This window comes from Muscardinus avellanarius (assembly GCF_963383645.1).
Source record: "Muscardinus avellanarius genome assembly, chromosome: 4".
Taxonomy (NCBI): Eukaryota; Metazoa; Chordata; class Mammalia; order Rodentia; family Gliridae; genus Muscardinus; species Muscardinus avellanarius.
Window position 1 is genome coordinate 3285190 of NC_137789.1, and position 24472 is coordinate 3309661.

General features: G+C 53.1%; 1 protein-coding gene across 27 annotated transcripts in view; it reads left to right on the plus strand.

Annotated features, from left to right (window-relative positions):
• The window catches only part of PTK2 (protein tyrosine kinase 2), a gene marked incomplete at both ends in the record, with an annotated part of 164837 nt that extends 141906 nt beyond the window's left edge, over positions 1–22931 (plus strand). For 11 of the 27 annotated variants that reach the window (XM_080694191.1, XM_080694212.1, XM_080694214.1 and 8 more), the window contains 9 exons: positions 1042–1179; positions 1864–1995; positions 8342–8404; positions 11957–11996; positions 12296–12402; positions 14894–14902; positions 16064–16219; positions 19952–20032; positions 22719–22931. In XM_080694191.1, coding sequence (XP_080550317.1) covers positions 1042–1179; positions 1864–1995; positions 8342–8404; positions 11957–11996; positions 12296–12402; positions 14894–14902; positions 16064–16219; positions 19952–20032; positions 22719–22931 — 939 coding nt within the window. The remainder of the gene's footprint in view (positions 1–1041; positions 1180–1863; positions 1996–8341; positions 8405–11956; positions 11997–12295; positions 12403–14893; positions 14903–16063; positions 16220–19951; positions 20033–22718) is intronic. The other 16 variants (XM_080694202.1, XM_080694213.1, XM_080694215.1 and 13 more) reach the window with 5 other exon arrangements.
• Between the last annotated feature and the right edge of the window lie 1541 nt (positions 22932–24472).

Here is a 24472-nt window from a genome sequence, read left to right on the forward strand (position 1 = left end):
CGCGGCTCCCTAGCTGCGTTAGGCCACTCAGACCCTTTGTTGGGAAAATTCCTAAAAGTTCTTTAGCAGTAATGTGTTTCTTACCCCTGAAAATAGCAGTGATACAGTACCTAGTATTTAGTAGAAAGGTTTTTATTCATGTAAACTGAGAATTCTCCATGTATCTCACTTCAGTTTATTAGTATTGTCCCTGTGGAATTTTGGTATAAATTAATGCCTAGAGAACTGATACATGCACAGAAGCATTTGTTGAGATATGTGTTAATGTTTGTAAATATGGACTTGGCTCTGCTCCATCTCATTTAAAGATTACCCGGCAGTCCCAGCCATACTATACCATACTATAGCTTACCATACTGCACCATACCGGCACCGTGGAGATGAGTCGCCGGTCCTCAACTCAGGCTCTCAAGCCAGAAAGGGACTCATCTCAAAAGAGCCCTCTGTCTTCCTCCTGCCTGGAGTTGTACATGTCTCACTGAGCGGCTTCTCTCTGCCTTAGTCACCATCCCAAGCACTGACGAGGCACGAACCCCCCGTCCCACCAGCAGCCCCTCACTCGTTAGAAGACAGCAGGTGGGGTTCTGTGGTTTTTGCGGTTCTTCCTGGAAATAGCAGCGCAAGTAAATCCTGTTTCCTGGTGTACGTTCGCTTAGTCGTCCAGTTGGCTACAGCGGAGTGTTGTCTTGAGGCCTGGGAGGGCATCTCTAGGCCTCCTCACTCTGGCTCGCGATCCCTTCATCCAAGGTCAATGTGGACAGTGGCGGATCCCTCTGACTCTTCTTTTGAAGAGTCTGCTTCCTTCCTGCTCCCAAGGGCCCTTGTTTACGCTGAACCCACCGAGATAAACCAGAGTAGCCTCCCATCCTAACGTCCTTGACGTGGAGCCGCTCCGCTGAGCCAGGCAGCATAGTCAGCGAGCAGAACTTGGACACCCCAGGGAGGCACTCTTCTGCCTACGACAGTGTCCTCTAGAATTTGAGTTGCTTTCCTGTGTAAAGCAGAACGGTGTGTAAGGTGTGCCTCCTCTCTCCCTCACAGGTCTCCGGTTACCCTGGTCCACATGGAGTCACAGGCATGGCAGGCAGTATCTACCCGGGGCAGGCGTCTCTTTTGGACCAGACGGAATCATGGAATCATAGGCCCCAGGAGATATCCATGTGGCAGCCTAACATGGAGGTAAATTGGGTGTTTGGGGGCTTTATTTGGCTAATTTATGAAGGTGGCATAAAGGACCTTTAATTTCTAAAGCTGTGATTGCTTGATTTTGACAATTACTTTTAAGATCAAGACATCCCATCTACTCAGTGTTTGCTGGTTGTTTCAGTCATCATTCTCACTACTGTGGCCCAAAACACCTGACTATTATAGCTGAGAGGAGGAAGGTTTATTTGGGCGCTTACAGTTTTGGAGTTTCCCGTCCATGTTAGGCCGCATCACATCTGCGGAGGTGAAGGCATGTGGCAGAAGCAGGGAGAGAGTACAGATGTGATCCTGAGACCACGCCCCTGCCCTCCTCCAGCCTGCGCCACCCACCAGGACCAGCCCAGAGATCCACGCAGATATACATTCACTGACGAGATCAGAAGCCTCATGATGAGCTTATATTATCTCTGAACATTTTCTGCATCGCCAGTGCATGAGCTTTTCTAGGGTACATTTTATATCCAAACCATAACACCGGTTTTTATGAGTTACTGTTTTTTTGTTTTTTATTTTTACTAAAAGATGGAGAAATGTAGCTGAATTCCAGACCACTAAAGGCAGTGCCCCATGTTGAGTGCAGTTAGTATGTGCGTGAAGGCAAACCTTGAGTTCTTTGGACCGTGTTCGTTTTTACTTGCCGTTCTGTCTCTCCTGCAGGACTCGGCGGCCCTGGACCTGAGAGGGATGGGACAGGTGTTGCCAGCTCACCTGATGGAAGAGCGGCTGATCCGACAGCAGCAGGAGATGGAGGAAGACCAGCGCTGGCTGGAGAAAGAGGAGCGATTTCTGGTAATCCTCTCTCGGCAGTTCTTACACTGGTTAAGCTCCATTCTTGTCTGTGTTGCAAATGCAAAGCTTCATAACATCAAAAGCAGGAGAGTTCATTTTGTCTGGTCCCTAAAACCTGCGAAAGTGAGATCTTTGCTCCTCCTGGTGATTTTTACGGGGTCAGTGTCCAGAGAGCGTCTTGGTTTTTCATTCTGCATTGCTCGTTTAAAAAGGTCTCCCTCCACCTGGTGAGGGTCGTGTCTCTGCTGCAGGGCGTGGGCGCAGTGGCTGTGCCCTGCGGTGGCTCCCAGCTTTTGTGGGGTGCAGCCTGACAGATGCAGAATTCCCGGGGTGCATCTGGGCCTAGGATGAGAAATGTCTTCCTTCAGCCAGCCTTTTGCCACAGCCACCTTCAGAAGTCCCTTGGGGACAAAGAGGAAGTGGTGGGACAGAAAAATCTCTGTACTCCTAGACACAGAGATCCTTTTGGACTTCTGGCCCCCGTTGCCAAACACTTGTGTGCCCTCAGCCTTAGAACTAGGGCAAGAACCCAACCCCGCTCCCCTCCAGCCCCAAAAGCATTTGAATCAACAAGTACTGGTGTCATGATGGTGATTTCATACTTGGTTCTACGGAAATCATCAACATGCAGTTCTCTCTTTCTTTGTGGCTTTCATCGTCTTAAACTGGTTTAAAGTTAGTAAAAAAAAAAAAAAAAGGTCTGGGAGTATAGCCCGGAGGTAGAAAGCCTCTGGGTTCCACCCCCAGTACCACCAAAAAAAAAAAAAAAACTGGTTTAAAGTTAAAGGCATCTCCACAGCTGGGCCTGGTGACACACACCTGTAATCCTAGTGCTTGGGAGGCTGAGGCAGGAAAATTGCAAGTTCGAGGACAGCCTCAGCAAGTAGTGAGATTCTCATCAACCTAGCAAGACCCTGTTTCACAATAAAACTAAAATCACACTGGGGGTGTAACTTGGAGGCAGAATGCCCCTGGGCTCAATCCCCATTGCCACCAAAAAATGGGGGGGGGGCATCTACACAGTCAGCGTGGTGATAAGCTGTTGGCGGTGGCCTGCCGTGCAGCGGCCTCACTGGAAGGTGCTGGGCTGACCTCAGCGAGCCGCATCCTGGCACATGTGTGGGAACGTGCATGCAGATCACACTGGGAGGTGCTCTCACCATTTTAAAATATAGGCCTCCGGCGTCACAGGTGTGTCACCTTGAGGTCACTGCGGCACAGAGCAGTGTGCAGCCCCCTTCCTCAGTCTTACAGTGAGGAGCAGGGCATGAGCAGAGCCACAGTGTTGCTGACACGCCCAGCCTCTACTGCACGCCGTTCCCAGCCAGCCCGCGTGAGACCTCTGACCGCCGAGTGCATCTCAGACTCCAGGATGGTTTTGCCTTCCAGGAAGTTAATGTAATGGATGTACACTGCATAATACGTAGTATTCCAATAGCACCCAAAGCTGTAAGCACTAATACTTCCACAGCAGAATACAGGTGTTGGCATTGGTGGGGAAGTGAGAAAGCGAAATGCCTTGCGTCAAATACAAGCACAGTTACCACATTTGTGCTTTTAGAGGTTTGGAAACAGAGATGGCGTCCTGCTGGGAAGGGCGTGGGCACTGTTGAGCCCAGCGCCACGCCGGGCGGCCGTATGACCTCCTGGCCAAAGCCATCACTTTCTTCTTTACACGGGTTTATGCTCGCTGAGGCGTTGGCAGCTTTTGTTAGTGACTAACGGATCCATCCTACCCTTTCCAAGTCCACCATTAGTTAAGTTAAGGCCTAGGCGGGGTGTAGCTGGGCGGCAGAGCGCTTCCCCAGCACCCACAGGCAGGGCCAAATCCCGAGCGTCGCAGAAGAAATTAAGGCAGATCTTTGGCTGGTGGGGCAAGCTGCCGAAAAGCTGGCCGTGGGTGAATCAGTCTGGAAATGGGACCTGCTCAAGTGCGCGCCGCTGCTCCCAGCCTGCTCTGCAGCGTTCTTATTCATAGTCGCTTTTTCCCAAACAGCAAGGTTTGTATGTTTTAAAAGTAAATAACACGAATTCTCCAAACATGAGCTCATATCGCTCAGCTGCGTGCGGCGGTAGAGCGCCCCACAGTGCCTTTCTAAAGGAGGACGCGCGGGGGGCCTGGCGTGCTTGGGGCGGCGGGGACACAGCTGCGTCCAGATAGCATGAGAGCCGGGCATAAAGGAGTCACGGGAACGTGCAGGAAGCAGGCTCAGGAAGTACATTCCAGGTCGAGGGAGAGCGTGGGAATGACGTGGGCGCCCGAGACGTCTTGGCCAGACGTGCCCCGAGCTTGTTCCTGGGCAGGCAGAGAGCAGCTCACGGCTCAGTCTTCTGCGGGGCGAGAGTGCCTGCACTCTTCTGGCTGGTCGTGTGCTGGACGCCTCCTCTGCTTCGAGGGTCTAAGATGGGCCTGCACAGCTCCCCAGTGCAGGTACACAAGTTCTGAGGCCTGCACGGGCCTGCAGCCCACGCTCTGCGTAGAGTGTGGCCAGCCCAGGGCTCTTCAGCACGTGTGCGCAGGCCGTCCAGGACTTCTTCCCAGTGTTTCGACCAGTCCCCGCGATGATCCTCCAGCATGTCCCCTGCGTGTCCCCCTCAGTGTCCCTCCTCCTCCCCAGGAGCAAGGCATCAGAATCACCTCCGCGGCCCCCGTAGCTCTGATAATCTTCCACCGGCATGCAGTTCTGGAAGCACCTTGCTGTTTGCTAAATGGCCCCCGCGCTGGGGGCTTCACCCGGGCTGGTCCTTGTCCTCCCTGAGCCTGGCAGCTCTGTCAGCATGGCTCCCTTGAGGAGTGTATCTTGTATTTTATTTTTTTAACTTTTTACTGGTGGCTCGTAGCCGTACATCTTAATGAAGTACCGTGGTAGAGGCACACATGCACACAGCACTCGTTTATTTCTTCCCCGGTTCCCTCCCCTCGCTCCTCCTCGTGTGGTGTAGTGATTGACTGGTATGTCTGTGAATGCACATCACGTGCACTAGGGAATTTCCCGCTTCTCCCTCCCTTCCCCTCGGGTCGCCTTATTTGCTCCTCTGTAGTTTCTCCTTTTTTGTCTAGAGGACCTCTTGTGACCCATTTTCTCCCTGGCTTCTGCTTATTAGGGAGAGCATCTGATTTCTTCTTTTTTTGTGGCTGATTGATCTCACTGAGCACAGTGCTCTGCAGTCCCATCCATTCCCCTGCGAAGGACGTAATTTTGTTCGTCCTTATAGCTGAGTGCAATTCCATTGTTCCATAGCCCGTGTTTTTAGTCTGTTCATCTGCTGGTGGCCATCTTGGCTGGTTCCAGTCTGGCTGTGGTGAATAGTGTGGCTGTGAATATGGACACGTGTGCATTAACGTGGGCTCTTGTATTTTCTAATGACATCGCTTGAGGGCTTCTGCTGGATTCCTTGAATTTTCTGAATGTACAATTTAGTTGCTTTTAAATTTTCTTTTTCATTTTTTGTACTTGTTACATACTTTATATTCCTCCCCTGAAACATCGGTTGACCACTCTTACATTTTTTGAAGTTTTCTTCTTACCTGCTTTTGTCTTTTTAAATGTTGTCTCTGAGATAAGCGTGGTGGTGCACGCTTGCAATCCCAGCACTTAAGTGGCTGAGACAGGAGGATCGAAGCCAGCCTCAGCTACTTAGTGAGGCTCTCAGCAACTTAGTGAGACCCTGTTTCCAAATAAAATATAAAATGGGTCTGGGAGGATAGCCCAGAGGTAGAAAAGCCCCTGGGTTTCACCTGCAGTACCACAAAAAAATTAATAATAAATAAATGTTGTTTATGGTAGTTCTCTATGAAATATAATCTTGTCTCCATAGTTTAAGCATATTGTGTTTTCTTTTCTTTTGTGATGCTAGAGATTAAACCCAGGAGCATTCTATATCTGAGCCACACCCCAGCCCTATTTTTTTTTTTTTTTTTTTTTGTGGTACTGGGGTTCCTGGAAGCCCTTCTACCTCTGGGCTACACTCCCAGACCTATTTTTATTTATTTATTTTTTTTGGAAACAGGGTCTCCTAAGCCAGCACGCGCGGCTGGCTTCGAACCTGCGCGATCGTCCCGTCTCTGCCTTCCAAGCGCGGGGGTTACAAGCGTGCGCCACCACACCTGGCCCCCAGCCTTATTTTTAAAAATTTATGAAACAAGGTCTCACTAAATTACCACACTACAGCCCCACACCTGCAATCCTCCTGTCTCAGCCTCCCAAATACTGGGATTAGAGGCGTGTGCCACTGCACTCAGACAGTATGTTGTTGTTGTGGTGGTGGGTTTTTTTTTTTAGGTCTAGGGATAGAACCCAGGCACATTCTACCTTTGAGCTACACCCCCAGTCCTATTTTTTTATTCTTTATTTTGAAACAAGGGTCTCACTAAGTTGTGGAGGACCTCACTAAGTAGCTGAGGCTGGCCACAAACCTGGGATCCTTCTGTCTCAGCCTCTCAAGTACCAGGATCATAAGCGTGCCCACCACGCCCAGCTTCACGTGTATTTTAAGAAGGAACCAGCTGAAGGTTTCACTTGACAGGCGTGTGGCATGGTGCCCGGGAGTCGTGCTGGGCCTGCGGTCCAGAGCAAGCCCCTGACGCGTTGTAGATGCTCCTGGACACCTGGGGCTTCCTCAGAGGCGCCCTTCCATCCCAGCATCCCCGCCCAGGGCCCCAGTTGAGACTTGGGCTCCAGCACCTAGACAGATGTCTGGCTGGCTGTGACAGCAAGCGATTGTAATCCCAGTACTTGGGTGGCTGAGACAGGAGGTCGCAGGTTTGCAGCCAGCCTCATCTACTTAGTGAGGTCTTTTGCAACTCAGTGAGACCCTGTTTCAAAATAAAGACTAAAGAATAGAGCTGGGGGTGTAGTTCGGAGGTAGAATGCCCCTGGATTCCATCCCCAGTACCGCAAAGGAAAAAAAGTTACAGAAATAGAGAAGTCCATCGCTGCCTTGACGCAGCCCGCCCCACGCTCACACCTGACCACATTTGCTTTGTCATCTACTCTGCATCTTTAATGCACTTTTCTTTCCTGAACTACTTGTAAGTAAATAGCAGATACCAAGCTGTACACTCCTAATGCTTTGGTAAGGGCTTCTCCTGTGTCGCCTCAGTGTGGGTGCGCACGTGGGAATTCCTGGTGAGGCACCGGTGTTGGCTGATCTATGAGCTGCGGTGTCACTGCTCTCACAGTACTTTCCAGAAGAAAGCCTGACTGCGGGCAGCGGGCAGCGTGCCGTCTGCCCAGTGGCTTCGCGTGAGCAGGTCCTCGCTGCTCGTGTTTAGTGACCTCTGACCTGCCAGCCTGAGGCCGAGGCTGCTCTGGACATGGCCTGAAGAAATAATAAAGAATAAAACCAGGGCTGGGGTGTAGCTCGGAGTTAGAACGCCCCTGGGCCCCTTCCTCAGTATTGGGGGTGGGGGGGTTCTTTCTCCATTTTGAACTACATTATGATGCGGCTCTATAATACACTAGTAAAAGTCCATATGTATAAATATAGAGAGATATATTTATTTTCGTCCTACTGGGGATGGAACCCAGGGGCATCTGCCTCTGAATGACACCCTCAGCCTCATTTTTTTATTCTTTATGTTGTGGTTTTTTGGGGTCTTTTTTTTTTTTTTTTTTTTTTTTTGGTGGTACTGGGGTTCCTGGAAGCCCTTCTACCGCCGGGCTACACTCTCAGACCTATTTTATATTTTTTATTTGGAAACAGGTCTGGCTTCGAACCTGCACGATTCTCCTATCTCCACCTCCCAAGCGCGGGGATTACAAGCATGCGCCACCACGCCCGACTTTTTATTCTTTATTTTGAAACAGGGTCTCACTGAGTTGCAAAGGGCCTCATGAAGAAGCTGAGGCCTGCCATGAACCGTGATCCTCCTGTCTCAGTCTCCTAAATGCTGGGATTACAAGTGCGCGCCACCGCGCCTGGCAGAGTATGTATATTTTTGAAAAGGAAGTTTTTCACAGGTGAGCTCAAGCGTGCCCTGGATTCAGGGGCAATGCACGAGTTCCGCCTTCACCTTGCGGCAGCCTGCGGCTTGTTACCTGCCCTGAGGGAGGCTGCGGCGTGGGCAGAGCACAGTTCGCCCATCCCGGAGAGGACGCACACCTGACATGGAGGTGTAGCTCCATGGGGGCGCTCTGGCGCAGTGCCACGGGGACCGGATCGGTCAGGGTAGACTGGGAAATACTGAGCGCGTGTCAGGAAACGGTCCCAACCGGAGAAGGCCGGGGGCGGAGGCTGGAGGGCCAGCCACGGCACAGGATGGTTATGTGATGAGAGCAATTTTGAACTGAATTTGCACTGGTTTTCAAATAAAAAATGATATGGATTTCTTTTTCCCCTCTAGAAACCCGACGTGAGGCTCTCTCGAGGCAGCATCGACAGGGAGGACGGGGGTCTTCAGGGTCCGGTGAGCATCGCCCCGCTTAGCACTGTGTCTCACTGAAAACCCGCATGTGTGGGCCACCAACTTTAGAGGATGTGCATACTTGTTTGTTATGTTGGACAGAAAATTCCACTCTGAAGTGAGCATTTTGACTAGGATTATTAAAATATACCATGTAAGCCAGGCGTGGTGGCACAAACTTGTAATCCCAGCATTCAGGAGGCTGAGACCGGAGGATTGCGGGTCATGGACAGCCTCAGCTACTTATGAGGCCCTCTGCAACTTAGACCTCGTTTTAAAATAAACAGTAAAAAATGGGGCAGGGGGTGTAGCTCGGAAGTCGAATGCCCCTGGGTTCCATCCTCAGACCCACAAAGAAAAAATTATACACACGCGCGCGCGCGCACACACACACACACACACACACACACTATACAGAATCCCTTCTCAGATACAGACGTTTTCTGCTCCATTATTCATAGAGGCTTTTGGGCATAAGCCAAACACTGTGACCTTTAAAGTATGTGCCTGTCTTGACTGTCGGTGCATACAAGTTGTCATTTGGCATGTTCTTTGTTTCCCAGTATGTGTCACATAGAAGATACTCAGAGAACATGTAGAATGAGCGGAGTGTGGTGGCACACACCTGCAATCCAGTGTTTGGGAGACTGAGACAGGAGGATCGGAGGTTTGAGGACAGCCTCAGCAAGTAGTGAGACTAGACCTAGCAAGACTCTGTTTCAAAATAAAAAACAAAGCCGGGCGTGGCGGTGCATGATTGTAATCCCAGCGCTTGGGAGGCTGAGACAGGAGGATTGGACAGGTTTGAAGCCAGCCTCAGCAGCTTAGTGAGACCCTATTTCCAAGTAAAATATTAAAAAATAGGTCTGGGAGTGTAACCCGGAGGTAGAATGCCCCAGGACTCAATCCCCAGTACCGCAAAAAGAACACATGTAGAATGAGTCGATGAGGCCTGCGTGGAGGGATTTTCAGAGATGCTTCGCCTAAGAACGTGCGGGGCAGCGAGCGACAGGCCTGCCGGTGTTGCCGTCCTTACGTGTGCCAGACTTCCCGGACAGGAGAGAAGAGCTTGGTACTAACTGAACAGCCTGCCCAGCTTAGGAGGCCGACACAGGAGGACCACAGGCTTTGTTTGGGGCAGCCTCAGCAATGTAGTAGACTCTCGTAGCCTTGCGAGACCCTGTTTTAAATAAAAAAGTAAAAAGGACTGGTGTGTAGCTCGGAGATAGAATGCCCCTGGCTCAATCCCCACAGAAAAAGAAAAAAGAGGAAGAAGAAGAAAGGAAAAGTACTCAGTGCTGCAAAGTGCTGGGCCGTCTTCCGCGAGGACTCTGCGTGGGGTGCTCACTCACCCCACCACCTCAGGCCCTGGTGTCATCTGCACTGTGCAGATGAGTAGGCTGGGCTGGGGAGACAATCGCCTGGGCACCCCGTTTCAGTGCTGGACGGCAGGACCCGCGGCTCAGCAGACCCTGCTTCCTTTCTGGGACAGGTGACGCCGGGGCCTTGTCCAGCTTTTTCTTTTTTCCTTATCTAAAGATAATAATTTGTCTTTGGACCATTTCTCGAAACACTTTGGCTTTAACATTTTGAAAATGTGTCATTGTTAGCTGGCCGTGGTGACGCACGCTTGTAATCCCCGTGCTTGGGAGGCAGAGACAGGAGCGCACTGGTTCAAAGCCAGCCTTGCTGGCTTAAGATACCCTGTTTCCAGTTTTAAAAATATTTAAAAAAAAATAGGCCTGGGAGTGTAGCCCGGAGGTAGAAGGGTTTCCAGGAACCCCAGTACCACTAAAAATAAAATAAAAGAAAGAGAGGAGGGGGGGGAGTGTGTGTGTGTGTGTGTGTGTGTAAAGGAAGGAAGAAAGAAGAAAGAAAATGTGTCATTGTTTCAGAGAGAACCCTTTGGCTGAGAGCAGTGTAGGTTGTGTGTGTGAACAGTGAATAGACTTGGGCTACGGGCTGGTGTAAATTTGACCCCTCCACGTCCTTTCAAGATGACGTTGTATTTAGACTTTTTTTTCAGTACAAGAGATTGAACCTAGGGGCATTCTACCTCCAAGCTACACCCCCAGCCATCTGTGTGTGTGTGTGTGTGTGTGTGTGTGTGTGTGTGTGTGTGTGTGTGTTGCTACAGATGGAACCCAGGGGCATTCTACCTCACCTCCGGGCTACACCCCAAACTATTTCATATTTCATTTGGAAACAGACTCTCACTAAGTTGCTGAGATCCTCAACTAAGTAGCTGAGGCTGGTTTCAAACCTGCACAATCCTCCTGGATCAGCCTCCCAAGTACTGGAATTACAAGCATGTAGCACCACACCCAGCCCTAATTTTTAGTCTTTATTTTGAAACAGGGACTCACTGAGTTGCAGAGGGCCTCACTAAGTAGCTGAGGCTGACCACAAACTGCAACCCTTCTTTCTCAGCCTCCCAAGTACTGGGATTACAAGCGTGCCCACCACATTCAGCTTGTATTCAGAATTTTAGAATAACATATGAGTAACTTATTTTCCAGTTACTCCACTGCATTTATCTCTTTAATGCAGTGCTTTATAAATTCTGTCTCTTCTTTCTGCCTCTGTAATAATAAAATGGCTTAAGCTTACAGCAGACAGGTTCTGGCTATTCTTTTCTACAGATAGCTAAGAACAAGAATTTTCAAGTTATTCCACTACATTTATCTCTTTAATGCAGCACTTTGTAAAATTCTGCCCCTTCTTTCTGCCTTTGTAATAATAAAATTACTTAAGCTTAAAAAAATAGTAATAACAGGTCCGGCTGGGGCTGCAGCTCAGCGGGAGAGCACTTAACCTAACATGCAGGGCCCTGTCTCAGTACCCAGTACCACATTGAAAAAAAACAATACCTTACCAGTTGTGGGTTTGAGCCCAGGGTATTCTGCCCCCGAGCTACAGGGTCTCACTGGGGTGATGAGAGTCTCACTACTTGCCGAGGCTGTCCCTGAACCTGTGGTCCTCTTATCTCAGCCTCCCAAGTACTAGGATCACAGGCATGTGTTGCCATGCCGGCTCCGGATAATTTTAACTGTGTCTAGGCAGGACAGCCTGGAGGAGGACTGGTCTTGAGTGAAGGCGTCTCATCCCTGACCCGGGCAGATACGCAAGGCTGTGGTGTGCTTCTCTGGCTGGGCCGTTGTCTGGGCTGTAACGCCCTGGCCAGGCGCACACTGCTCCAGGGCTCCAGACAGGAGTCCATGTCATTGCCGGCCGACTCCTGTGATGGGTGTGGGGTGCGGTCCTGAGCACGGGGTCAGTGGATGTGGGTGCTGCGCTGGCCTGTGGTTTATGAGCATTTCACGCTTGTTTGACAGCGCATTTGTGGCCCAAGCCGCATATCTGCCTCTCAGCCCCATCCACGCCCATTGGCGCCTTCGTGTTGTCCTCGTCCCACACCCTGCCGGAGCTCGGGCAGCCCCATCTTGTTCATCTAGATGCCCAGCGTCCAGCAGAGCTCCAGGGGATGTGGGCAGGGAGGCGGGCGGGACGGGCCCTACTGCTGTGCGCGCTGACGACGTGTTTCTCCTCCCGCAGACTGGTAACCAACACATCTATCAGCCCGTGGGCAAACCAGGTCAGTGAAGGAACGGGCCGCTTGTGGGCGCGTGTGGAGGGGGCGCCTGGCGGGAGCAGGTCGGGCATGTGTGGTGTCAGCTGTGGGTGCCCGGTCTTCCTCAGCAGACCACAGCGAGTACGGTGGTTACCACCTCAGCCCGCGGCGCGGGTAATCCAAAGCAGACCGCATGGTGCGGTGCATCAGAGGACGCAGGGCTGGCATGTGTGCGTGTGTGTGTACGCGCATGCTTGGATGCGTCCGTCTGACATCTGTCTTCCTTTCCCTGTGTCCATCGTGGACTCCCTCCGCCCCACCAGATCCTGCAGCCCCACCAAAGAAGCCGCCTCGGCCCGGAGCCCCTGGCCACCTGGGCAGCCTGGCCAGCCTCAGCAGCCCTGGGGACAGCTACAACGAGGGCGTCAAGGTGGGCGGCTGGTGGAGTCCTGGGGGGCGGGGGCGGGGACGAGGCTGCTGCTGCGCCCTCTCAGCTGGCGAGTGCAAACGCGGCATGGGTGTGAGCGACTTGAGGTGCTGAGGTGCAGGCCGGGCAGGAGCCTGCAGGGCTGGCCCAGCGGAGCGCTCCTCTGTCCTTTCTGCCAGCACCGTCCTCCCATCAGGCAGAATGTGTCTTTAGAATACGGTGTTGAGATTGCTTCTGGTTTTAAAAATTAATTAAGCCAGGATGCCTGGGGTAAGTGGGACCTTCTCTGGGCCTACGATTGCCAAGTTTATTAATGTGGCTTTGTGGAACACCTGGGAGCAGAATCCTCTTGTAAAATGACCCCAGAGCCTTTTTTGCTGGGGCCATGCTGACGCAAGCAGAGCCGCAGGCTTGAGCTTAGCCGAGGGTGCTTCAGTCTCCATCTCCTGGGACAGCACTGTCCTGCCCTTCCTGGTTCCCCGGGAGCGCAGGACTGCTCCCCACTGGGGTGGGGAGGAGAAGCTCCTCGCTGTCCACCAGAGGGAGCAGGCGGCCTCCCAGCCCGGCCCCACCATGTCACCACCTGTCTCCAGTCAAGCTTGGGTTCACCCTTCCCCACCACCTACAGCAGCCTCCCCCTGGCAATTAAACCCTGCAGCCTCCCAAGGCCATGTGGGTCGCATTTTTCATGCAAGATTACAACTCCTCATGAGAGGGCCAGCGGCTCGTTCCAGGTCACGTGGCTCCGTGGCTGGGCCAGTGCTGGCTGTGACCCACAGGTTGCACTCCTGCTCTGCTTGCAGGACCCACGCCAAAGAGACTCCACTGACCCGTGGTCATAGGCACGTGTGTTGTCTCAAAGGGTCAGTGCTGGTCCCCGGGAAGAGAACACCTTGCTAGGCCCAGGGCATGTGAGCCTGCAGCTAGGCAGGTGGGGTCCCGGTGCCCGTCGGGAGCAGACCTGCAGAGCCGTCTCCAGAGGGCTTGGCCGCCCTGCAGGGCTCGGCACCCAGCGTGGGCTGCTCCTGGGGCACAGCTTCCTAGCCCCTCTCTTTGAAAAGGCTCGTGTTATCATGTAAGCCCGAGCCTAGAAGTTGATGCGGGGCCCGGGCCTCCTTAGCCCAGGGATTGAGCAAGGAGTCGATTTGACAGGAACGGTGCTTACCGGGCATGCGCTAAGCAGGGGTTACAGGGGAAGTAACGAGAGGCACCTGTCTCCATTTCTTCACTGTCTGTTCATTTGGTGGAGATTATTAAAGGTGGCCTGAAAGAGCAGGATTTTGATATGGAAATGTTCACCTTTACCTATAACCAAAGGTTCATCCAGGTAGTCTTCATTCCCTGTGGCTTTACTTTGGGGTGCGGGGATACGATGCAGGCCCTCGTGCCCCCTAGGCACATGCTTTCCCTGAGCCACACCCCATTCGGGGTTCTCCTTCCGAGTCTTCAAGTCTCGGCCAGGGAGGTCAGAACTGGCTGCATCTGTACAGAGTGGTGCAGGAATTTCCAAATTGCTGGACTCCAGAAAGCAGAAAGCAGGCAGCCAGTAACTTTGTTTCTCCAAACCAAGCCTTGCTTCTGTCCCTAGAAACATTGTGGAGTGCCTCTGGTGATACAAGGTGGACACATACACAAACAAATAAGTCAATAGCAGAAGCCTTAAGCAGGTTGCAGTGGACGGGTCTCCGCCTCCTGGGGTCACCAGTCTCTTGGTGGAGTGCTCCCTGGCACCCTCCTCAGGAAGCACGGGCCGTTCTGCAAAGATGAAGTCTCCAGATTGTCCATGCAGAGGAGAATCTGTAGGCTTGTTCTCCTCTCGAGCTCTGTGGGTGTGGGTTGCTGAGGTTCCTGGAGGAGTGCACCTGTGCACCTGGCCTCTGCAGCGGAGAGCACATCTGCCTTGAGGCAGCTCTGAGGGCCGGGGCTGCTCCATCTCCCATCCACTCCCCCTGCTCAGGCACAGAGGACAGGCAGGGTCGTACCGTGGAGGAAGATGGCAAATTAAACAGCTCAAAGTCATGGAACCTGCTGGAAGAACTGGCTCAAAAGAAGGGTTTTGGTTATACTTAAATAACCCAAGCCAGCAGTCTTCCTCAAGATAGCGTGGCTCGTTGCTGGTACAGATTTCCCGGGATGCACCGGGGCCGGGCATGGGAACTGAGGGTTGAGCAGTTTCTCCCTGATCCTCTGGAAATCAGAAGGCAATTTCCAGTAGTGAGACATCCCCTCTCGCTGGAAGAGGCCTCGTCGGGTTGGTTCTTGGCAGCTGCCCGCTGTCACCCCTGGCTTCGCATGTATCTTGGGGTGAGCGCAGTGCATGGCGTGGCTACGAGACACACTGTTGCCCTGAGCAGCGGAGCTGGGGGCTCGCAGCTAGCGCTTGTGTGTTCTGCTGGTGTTGGTGGGTTATCTGCTGCCTTATTAACATTGTTTTTCTTTTTTCCCTTCCAATGTAAATTTCTTTTAACTTTCCTCACCTTCCGTTCAACAATAGCCATGGAGGGTAAGCACGTTGTTGTCTGTGTGTCTGTCTAGCTCGCCCGATCACACCTAGCCCTCTGCCTGTGACTGGACGAGCGAGCGGGGAGCCGCTGGGAGGGAGCCAGCTTGGTTCTACACCTCTGCGACTGCAGGCGCTAGGGCAGCGTTTGTGCTTCCAGAGACAGTGAACAGCTCGGCGAATGCGCTATTCTCGCCCTCTTTGGTCTCACACGCCCTCTTTGGACCCAACACAGAGTTTGTTGCAGCCTGCTTGGGCCACAACACCCAAGAGTTCAGGAGTGGGCTGTCTCAGACAGCACAGGGAACAGGCCCATGGCTGAGCAGCCACGGTGCAATGCGCTGCGGCTGAGTCTGAAACACTCGCACAGTCCTTTTAAATCTAGTGTGACTCTGCCCTTGGTGCTGGGGTTCAAACACATGGCCTTTGTGTGCCAGCCAAGCACTGAGCTACCCCAGCCCCCAGTATGGGTGTTTTGGTACTGACAGATTGATTCCCTGGAGGCCCCGTGTCATCCGCCTTAGCGCTCGGGCTATCTTGGGGACATTTGTGGGTGTCCCCAAGATAGCCAGGCCCTGGGTGGGTGTTTATCAGGGAGGGAGGTGGGGCTGGCAGGCCAGGTCCCCCAACAGCCCAGAGCCGCAGGAAGCCCCGCCTCCCCCGGGTGCCCCTCAGGAGCCTTCTGCAGGTGGGCCGGGTCCCCTGAAAGCAGAGCTCGTGCTTGGGCCTGTCTTGAAGAGCGCACCGCAGCCCGCCGAGCGCTGAGGGGCTTCCTGCAGAGCAGCACTAGTGTTGGTGTAGAGTGATCGTTTAGCATTACGCAAAGTTCTCAGAGATGTAAAGTGTACGGGTTGTGTCTTGTGAGTGATTTGGGGCATGGGGACTTTGAATCACCACTTCTCTGAAAGAATCCGGGGATTTCAGTGTAGCGCGTATGATCTCATTTCCTTTAACCGAGTTCAAAGTAGGAAAACCACAGCCTTGTCTGTTTATCCCTTGGATGAATTACTTTGCCACTATCCTCAAACTGAACTATTGTCCCATACAACCAACCAAGTCCAGCCAAGCAATCTGCTTTGATCTCTGTTAAAAGACTAGCTTAGCTATGGCGGTAGCACGCCCTCTGCTGGCGGGTAGAGGAGTGACCTGCTTCTGTACTGTCAGCTTCAGCCCCAGGAAATCAGCCCCCCGCCCACTGCCAACCTGGACCGGTCCAACGACAGGGTGTACGAGAACGTGACGGGCCTGGTGAAGGCAGTCATCGAGATGTCCAGCAAGATCCAGCCGGCCCCGCCCGAGGAGTACGTCCCCATGGTGAAGGTGAGCCCGTGGGTGAAGGGGCCGCTCCAGGGTCCCTGCGCCCGGCACTGTGACCGCTGCTGCTCCCTGTGTCCTCCTGTCGTAGACGCTAGGACAGGGGTGTCCTGCAGGGGCACAGGTGCTCGCCATTGCTCATGGATGTAGTCTCAAATGCAAGTAGCAAGCCGCAGTCTGAGCCGGCTGTCACGTTGAGACCACCGGGAGACCGAGCGGGGACCCAGGTGCTAGGCCTGGGGAGCGGGCGGGACGGCACACGGGGAGTTTGAGTTTCCTTGGGGCTTTGCTTAAGCTGAGGGTGGGTCTGTGGGGGCTTGTTGAAAGGTTTTATTCTTTCAAAAGAATAGAAGAGAAAAAGATACACTGGTAGCCTACCATTGTCCAAATCGTGTTCCTGGAGTGGGCCTGGGGGCAGTGGCGGACGCTCTCCGAACAAGGCTGTGGCTCCAGTGCTCAGCGGCGTCCTGCGCCTCCGAGTGCTCTCAGACATGCTCTGAACCGGTGTCTCAGAAACATACGTGAACACACTTGTTTTTCTGTGATGGTAAAATACATGTTAAGTTCACACCTCGCCCATGCCATTAAGAGGCGTTAAACACCTTCACGTTGTCAATAGCCATCTCTGGCTGTCTGCTAACCATGATCCTCCTGTCTCCGCCTCCCAAATGCTGGGATGACAAGCGGGCGCCACCATGTCCGGCTGCAACTGGCTCCTTTAACTGGGAGTGTGTCGCGTCCCGCAGAGCCCCAAGAAAGAAGACACAAATGCCGAGTCTGTTGACGATGCTTCCCCTGCGTGCCCCTGCGTTCCCCGGCATTTTCTCTCAATGCGCACAGCAGGCAAATATATCAGTCTCATAACCCCTCCCTCATCCCTCCACCAACCCCAAGCTTCCCACAGCTAGGGCATGCAGATTTCTAACCCTCTCATAGGCGGGCTGGTGGTAGCACGAGGCGCTGCGTCACTAATCATCCGTAGGACGCCTGATAGGGCTCACTGCGCAGGCTCAGGGCACCGCCAGCCTCGTGAGCCTCGTGACTTGGCAACATGCCTAGGCGCCATCTTGAGTCCACGCTGGCAACAAGCCTGGGTGCCATCTCGGTCCAGCCGAGTGGGCCCCGACAGGAGTGACGTCCCAAGGCCCCGCCATGCGGTGGGCTGTGGGTGCCACCATACCTTGCGCATGTGCTCTGCCTTGCGGTCATCCTGACGACGCCGCCACACAGCGGGGGTACAAATGCCTCTTCAAGGTCTGCTCTCGGATCTCGGAGGCACGGGGTGGTTCTGTCCCTGAGATCATGCGGGACTGTCACCGTGTGACTTACAGCCAGCGCGCGCACGCGTCCTTCTGCCTGTGGTCGTGGCTGGCTACCCCAAGGTGCGCGTGCTGTCTCCTGGTGTGGCGCGGCGCACGCGCAGGTGCAGAGCGTCTTTCCTGTGCTTTTGGCCATTTGTCTCACTTTGGTTTCAAAGTCCTTCGTGTTTTTTTTCTGAGCTCCACCCCAGCCCAATTTTTTTTTTTTTTTTTTTTTTTTTTTTTTGGGTGGTACTGGGGATGGAAACCCTTCTACCTCCGGGCTACACTCCCAGACCTATTTTATATTTTATTTAGAAACAGAGTCTCTTAAGCCAGCGAGGCTGGCTTCAAACCTGCGCGCTCCTCCTGTCTCCGCCTCCCAAGCGTGGGGATTACAGGCGTGCGCCACTACGCCCAGCTTAGTCTTTATATTGAAACAGGGTCTCACTGAGTTGCAGAGGGCCTCATTAAGTAGCTAAGGCTGCTCTCGAACCTGGATCCTCCTGTCTCAGCCTCCCAATGCGGGGATGACAAGCGTGTGCACCACACCCAGCTCTTTGCCCGTATTTTAATGAGATTGTTTTTTGTTGTTGAGTTGTGAAATGGAAACGACTTTTTTGGTGTGGTTATGACCAATTTCCCAGCAGCGTTTTGTAAACCACCACTGTGGAAAATGCTGCTTAAAGCAGTCATGTTTCCCAGTCCACTCTGCCAGGTGTGTTGGTGCTGGAGCATTCGTCTCAGAGCTACACCCCAGCCCTCTTCTTTTGGAACTGGGGGTGGAACTCAGAGGCACTCTACCCCAGCCCTATTTTTTATTCTTTATTTTGAAACAGTCTCACTGAGTTACAAAGGGCCTCACTAAGTCACTGGAGGCTGTCCATGAACTGTGATCCTCCTTTCTCAGCCTCCCAAATGCTGGGGTTAAGCGTGCACCACCAGGCCCGGCTTCCCCCAGCCCTTTTTATTTTTTAGTTTGAAACAGAGTCTCTCGGAGTTGCCAAGGCTGGCCTCAAGCCTGCATCTTCCTGTTTCAGCCTCCCAAGTACTGAGATGACAGGCACACACCACTGCACCGTGCTCCTGCGACAGCTGCTAAAATGTCTAATGAATGAACATTAGGTCACACCCAGAGCCACGTGAGAATAAAACAGAAACAAAACAGTAGCCAGGACGCCGAGGATTTTGCTCACATTGGCGTTCGCAGGCGGCTTCTGACCGTGCGCTCTCGGCTGGTACGGCCACACACCGCAGAGCGCGTTCGGGCAGTGACCTGCTCTCGCGGACCGAGGGTGACAAGGTCAGAAGGAGTAGGGCAGCCCAGCTGGAGCCGTTGCAGCGTCTCCATTCCTGGCATGTGTGACAGAATTGCGCGAGGGAGCCTGACCGTGGTTCGGCAGATGGCGCCTGCCGTGCGCCGCCTGACCATGGAGCGCACGCTCCCCCACTCCGCTCCTACTCCGTGTGTCATCCTGCATTTCAGGCGTCACGTATCTGAGCCACAGAAGGAGCGCCATAGGAAGAGATAGAAATGTAAAGTCCTGGTGCTCCCCTCCAGCGGGCCCTGCTCTCCAGCTCCCACGTGGTTTGCGTGGAGCGGCAGATGGTGGTGTCGTCCTAGCCCGGCGTTGGCAGGGCTGGCTGGGGCCATGAGGGCGCTGGGGTCTGCCTGGCAGCCTGGGGAGGGACGACGGGGAAGGCTGCTTCCAGACCGCCGTGTTTATCAGCTTCTCGCCTGAGCTGCTGTTCCGAGGCACGTTCTGTTGGGCGTTACTGGACCACCAGAGATCTGCATCTTCAGTGAGGAAAAAAGCCTTATAATAGATGCAGCCAGGCCGGGCGTGGTGGGCACGCTTGTAATCCCAGCACTTGGGAGGCTGAGACAGGAGGATCGCACAGGTTCGAAGCCAGCCTCGGCTACTGAGTGAGGCTCTCAGCTACTTAGTGAGACCCTGCTTCCAAATAAAGTATAAAATAGGTCTGGGTGTGTAGCCCGGGAGTAGAGAAGCCCCTGGGTTCCACCCCCAGTGCCACAAAAAAAAAAAAAAATAGATGCAGTCAGTGCTAAGAAAATGAAGCACAGATATTTTCCTTTAAACTAGTAGAAAGCAGCCAGGCATGGTGGTACACACCTGTAATCCCAGTACTTGGGAGTCTGAAGCAGGAGGATCGCAGGTTTGAGGCCAGCCCCAGCAACTTGGACTCGCAACAACTTAGTGAGACCTGGTTAAAATTTTTAAAAGATAAAACAAAAAGGGCTGGGGTGTAGCCCAGAGGTAGGATGCCCAGTAACACCAGTAACAACAGCAACAACAAAAAAGAAAAATCCTAGTAGGAGGGAAACAAAGCCACACACATGCCAGGGCTTGGGGGGCGGGCGGGAAGCCCCTGGCCGGCCCTGGTGCTACGCTCTGACACCGCCTGTTCTCTCCGCTAGGAGGTTGGCTTGGCCCTGCGGACGCTCTTGGCCACCGTGGACGAGACCATCCCTGTCCTCCCAGCCAGCACGCACCGAGAGGTAGGCTCAGTCCTGGCTGGCCGCTCGCTCGGGGGGCGTCCGCTGGCCCTGGCGCTGTGCAGTGGTGGCTCTCACCAGTGCTGGCCTTCCGGGGCAGCGCAGGGGAGACGCCTGCCACCAGAGCGGGTGGGCGCAGGTGGCGCTGTGACCCTGCAGCAAGAGGTGCGCCTCCTTAAGCTCCAGAAATACTGGTGTTTGCAAGGGATACTGGCTTTTCCTTTGAATTAGTGACGCAAAGAAAGCGCCTTCTGGGAAGGCTGAGGAGGAGCATCACAACTTCCAGGTCAGTCTGAGCAACTCGGCCAAATGCTATCTCAAAATACAATTTCTCAAAGCGCGTGCCGACACGCTTGTAAGCCCAGCATTCGGGAGGCTGAGACAGGAGGGTCAGGGCTGGGGGTGCAGCTCAGGGGGGACCTGGGGTGTGGCTCAGTGGTCCCTTAGCATGTGTAAGGCTCTAGGTTTGATCCTTAGTATATCACACACAAAAAGTAGAGATGTAAACGTTTTTTAATTAATAGATGTGTTTTTAATAACCTTAAGGGATCAGAGTTCCCCCAAAACGCCACCTCCTGGCAGCAGTCCTCACCTCCCATCCGCTCTGGGCAGATCTGCCCATCGGAGCGACTTACAGACAGCAGAGAGAGTCCCCGTCCTCAGCGGCGCACACACCAGCCCGCCACCTCCAGCTGTCTGCTCTGATCGGAGAGTGGCCCTGCTGTCCTTCAGCCTAGCCTGCACTGGCTTTTTTTTTTTTTTTTTTTTTCTAGTACTGGGGTGAAACCAAACCCAGGGGCATTCTACCTCCAAGCTACACCTCCAGCCTGATTTTTTATTCTTTATTTTGAAACAGGGTCTCACCGAGTTGCAGAGGGCCTCACTAAGTAGGCTGTCCACAAACCACGATCCTCCTGTTTTAGCCTCCCAAATGCTGGGATGACAAGCGCGCACCACCATCCCAGTGGCTTTTTACTTTTTATTTTGAGGTTATTTTAAACTTATGGGTAGCCTGGCATGGTGGCACATGCCAGTAGCCCCAATACTTGGGAGACTGAAACAGGAGCATCCCAGGTTGAAGAACAGCCTCAGCAAGTAGTAAGACTCATCAGCCTAGTGAAACCCTGTTTCCAGATAAAATCTAAAATAGAGCTGGGGGTGTAGCTCACAGGTAGACAAGCTCTGTGTTCAGTCCCCAGTGCTGCAAAAATAAGTAAATAAATAATCTTATAAGCATACTGCAAGATTTATTTATTTATTTATTTTGTGGAACTAGGGATTGTACCCAGGAGCACTCTATTTCCGAGCAATACCTCCAGCTTCTTTTTTTTTTTTTTTTTTTTTTTTTTGGTGGTACTGGGGTTCCTGGAAGCCCTTCTACTTCCGGGCTACACTCCCAGACCTATTTTTACATTTTTATTTGGAAACAGGGTCTCCTAAGCCAGCGCGCGCGGCTGGCTTCGAACCTGCGCGATCCTCCTGTCTCCACCTCCCAAGCGCGGGGATGACAAGCGTGCGCCACCACGCCCGGCATCATTTATTTTTATTTTGAAAGGAGGTCTTGCTAGGTTGGTGAAAGTCTTACTACTTGCCGAAGCTGTCCATGAACCTGCGATCTCCCATCTTAGTCTCCCAAACACTGAGAGTGTAGGCGTGCCCCACCATGCCCGGCTGCAAGATTTCCTTTGAAAAAGTACTGTCATGAGATTAATACACAGAATTTCCAAATGACCCTTGGCCCAGCGTCCCCTGTGGTAGCACTTTACCACTGGCGCCCTGCCTCCGTCCTGTGTCTCCACACGCACACGTGCTGTGCAGCTCCAGCATCAAGGTGGCCAAGGCGCCTCCTGACCTCCACAGAGCATGCCTCACGCAGCTCTGGAAAGTATATAGAGAGAGATAGAGGGGAGAGACACAGATGCAGCGTGAGGCCGGAGACCAGACCCCACTCTGCCGTGGTTGGAGATGAGCCGGCTGCGTGACCACAACCTCCGGCAGTCACTAAGTGTCGCAGCCGCCCCGGGATGTGAGAGCACGTCACTAGGGGGTCTCTGGGGGCCTCAAGTTCCAGAATCCTACTGCAGAGTGCAGGGTGGCCGTCGGGGCGGCAGTGAGGGCTCTGGGCGGGGCTTCGAGGACCCGGCGGCCTGTGCAGGGGACGCGCACACACCCCAGATGGGCACGTGCCACGGACTGAGTTCTAAAGGAAAGGCTGCCTTCACATCCCCTGGCTTCTGAGGAAGACTTAATTGAGAGGAGGAAAGAAAGTTTCTCGTGGAAACACCAAAAGCAAAGCTCATAAGTCCCCCAGCAGGGCCTGGGCAGCCGTAAAGCCCCGCTCAGCATGCTCAGGGCCTGGGTCCATCCCACACACTGCAGAAAGAAAAGAAAGCTCGTGAGCCGGGCGTGGTGGGCACGCTTGTAATCCCAGCCTGTGGGAGGCTGAGACAGGAGGCTCGGGGTTCATGCCAGCCTCAGCCACTTAGTAAGGCCCTCCGCAACTTTTAGTGAGACCCTGTTTCAAAATAAAGAATAAAAAATAAGGCTGGGGTGGAACTCGGAGGTAGACTGCCCCTGGGTTCAGTCCCCAGTATTGCAAAAAAAAAAAAAAAAAGAAAGAAAGAATGAAAACTCGCACAAAGTTGCTTGGGCACCGCTCTCCTGACCGTCCCGTCTCTCGTCCCTGCAGATCGAGATGGCACAGAAGCTGCTGAACTCCGACCTGGGCGAGCTCATCAGCAAGATGCGGCTGGCGCAGCAGTGCGCCATGACCAGCCTCCAGCAGGAGTACAAGAAGCAGATGCTCACGGCTGCCCACGCCCTGGCCGTGGACGCCAAGAACCTGCTGGACGCCATCGACCAGGCCCGGCTTAAGATGCTCGGGCAGGCCAGACCACACTGAGCCGCGGACGCGCCCTTGTGCCGCCTTCCACCAGCAGCGAGGACCTGACCGCGTCCTCGGTCGCCAGCACCGCAGCGCCCGCCGAGCGACAGCTGGTCGAGAACCTCTCGGACAAGTTTAACCACATCTTGATTTGGGTTCATTTTGGTTGTGTTTTTAAAAATCATGATGTTCAGAAAAGTCCAGGATCCAAAATGTGGCATTTTTCTGGGAGTGAAAGTTGTGCGTTCCGAAGCTTTGGAGAAGGTGCGGGACAGTTGGTGTTCGCTTGGGGGGTGTTGGAGGAGACGGCCTGGCCTGTGGATTCCTGACGGCCCCTCGCTGCCTGGGAGGAGGAGCACCGTGAGAATCCCAGGAAACCCGGAGGCTGAGAATTCTTTCTTGCCGAAGAATTATTATCCAGACTGGGATTCCTGCTTATGAGCACACCCTTCCATTGCAATACGCTAATCCCACTTACAAAGGAAGAATATAAAAGCTCTATTTTGAAGACTCAAGTCGTTTCAGGAAGAACAAAACCCCGCCATCCTCGCGGTCTCTCCGGCTTTTCCCTCCACGTGGATCTCGAAGCAGCGGGTTGGGAGCTGGCTGCAGGACACAACTTCAGCTCTCTTCACCACAACAACGTGCCAGTTTTTTGTAGCAGTGTAATTTCTCTTGGAAGCAGAAATGCTTTGTACCAGAGCACCTCCAGACTGCATTGAGAAGTTCCCGAATCACCCTGCTTTCCGTTTTTATATAATTTATAAAGAAAGATTAAAGCCATGTTGACTATTTCGCAGCCGCTGGAGCTGACTGATCCTTCATCGTGTCTGTCTTCCCAGAGAGGGTTCAGTGGGACAGAGGTGTCCGGTTCTCCACACCATCCATTCTGTTAGATGATTTTCAAAAACATACCCTCCCTTTAGTCTGTCGGGGGATATAAATTATTCTCAGGAAGAATATAATGAACTGTACAGTTACTTTGACCTATTAAAAAGGTGTCAGCAGTAAGCGTGTCGCAGCCTCCTTTCTTTTGGTTCTTTTCCTTCAAATAACTTAAAAGATTTTCAGGGGACCCCGTCCTTCCTGTCTTCACAGACGAGCACAGGGCCCCCGGTGCACATCCAGAGAGGAGCCGGCCAGCCGCCGGGCGTCAGGAGCGCGGTGGACCTGCAAGTCGCCCATCCAGGGAATCGCTGGCGCTGGTCTTCTGGGCTCTCCTGGTCTCGCTACAACCTCTGACCTGACCTGGGCTCCATAGCCCAGAGACACAGACCCCGGGGAAGGGAACTCCTCTCCAAAAAGTCTGTGTGTATAGACTCCCAACCAGGGCATTCAACTCTGGGCTACACCCCAACCCTTTTCTGCTTTATTATTTGTGTGATACTTTGGAGGATTTTTTTTTTTTTTTTTTTTTTTTTTTTTTTTTTTTTGGTGGTGGTACTGGGGATTGAACCCAGGGACATTCTACCTCTGAGCTCCACCCTCAGCCCTATTTTATTTTTTATTTGGAAACAGGGTCTCAATAAGCTGTGAAGGGTCTCACTAAATTGTTGAGT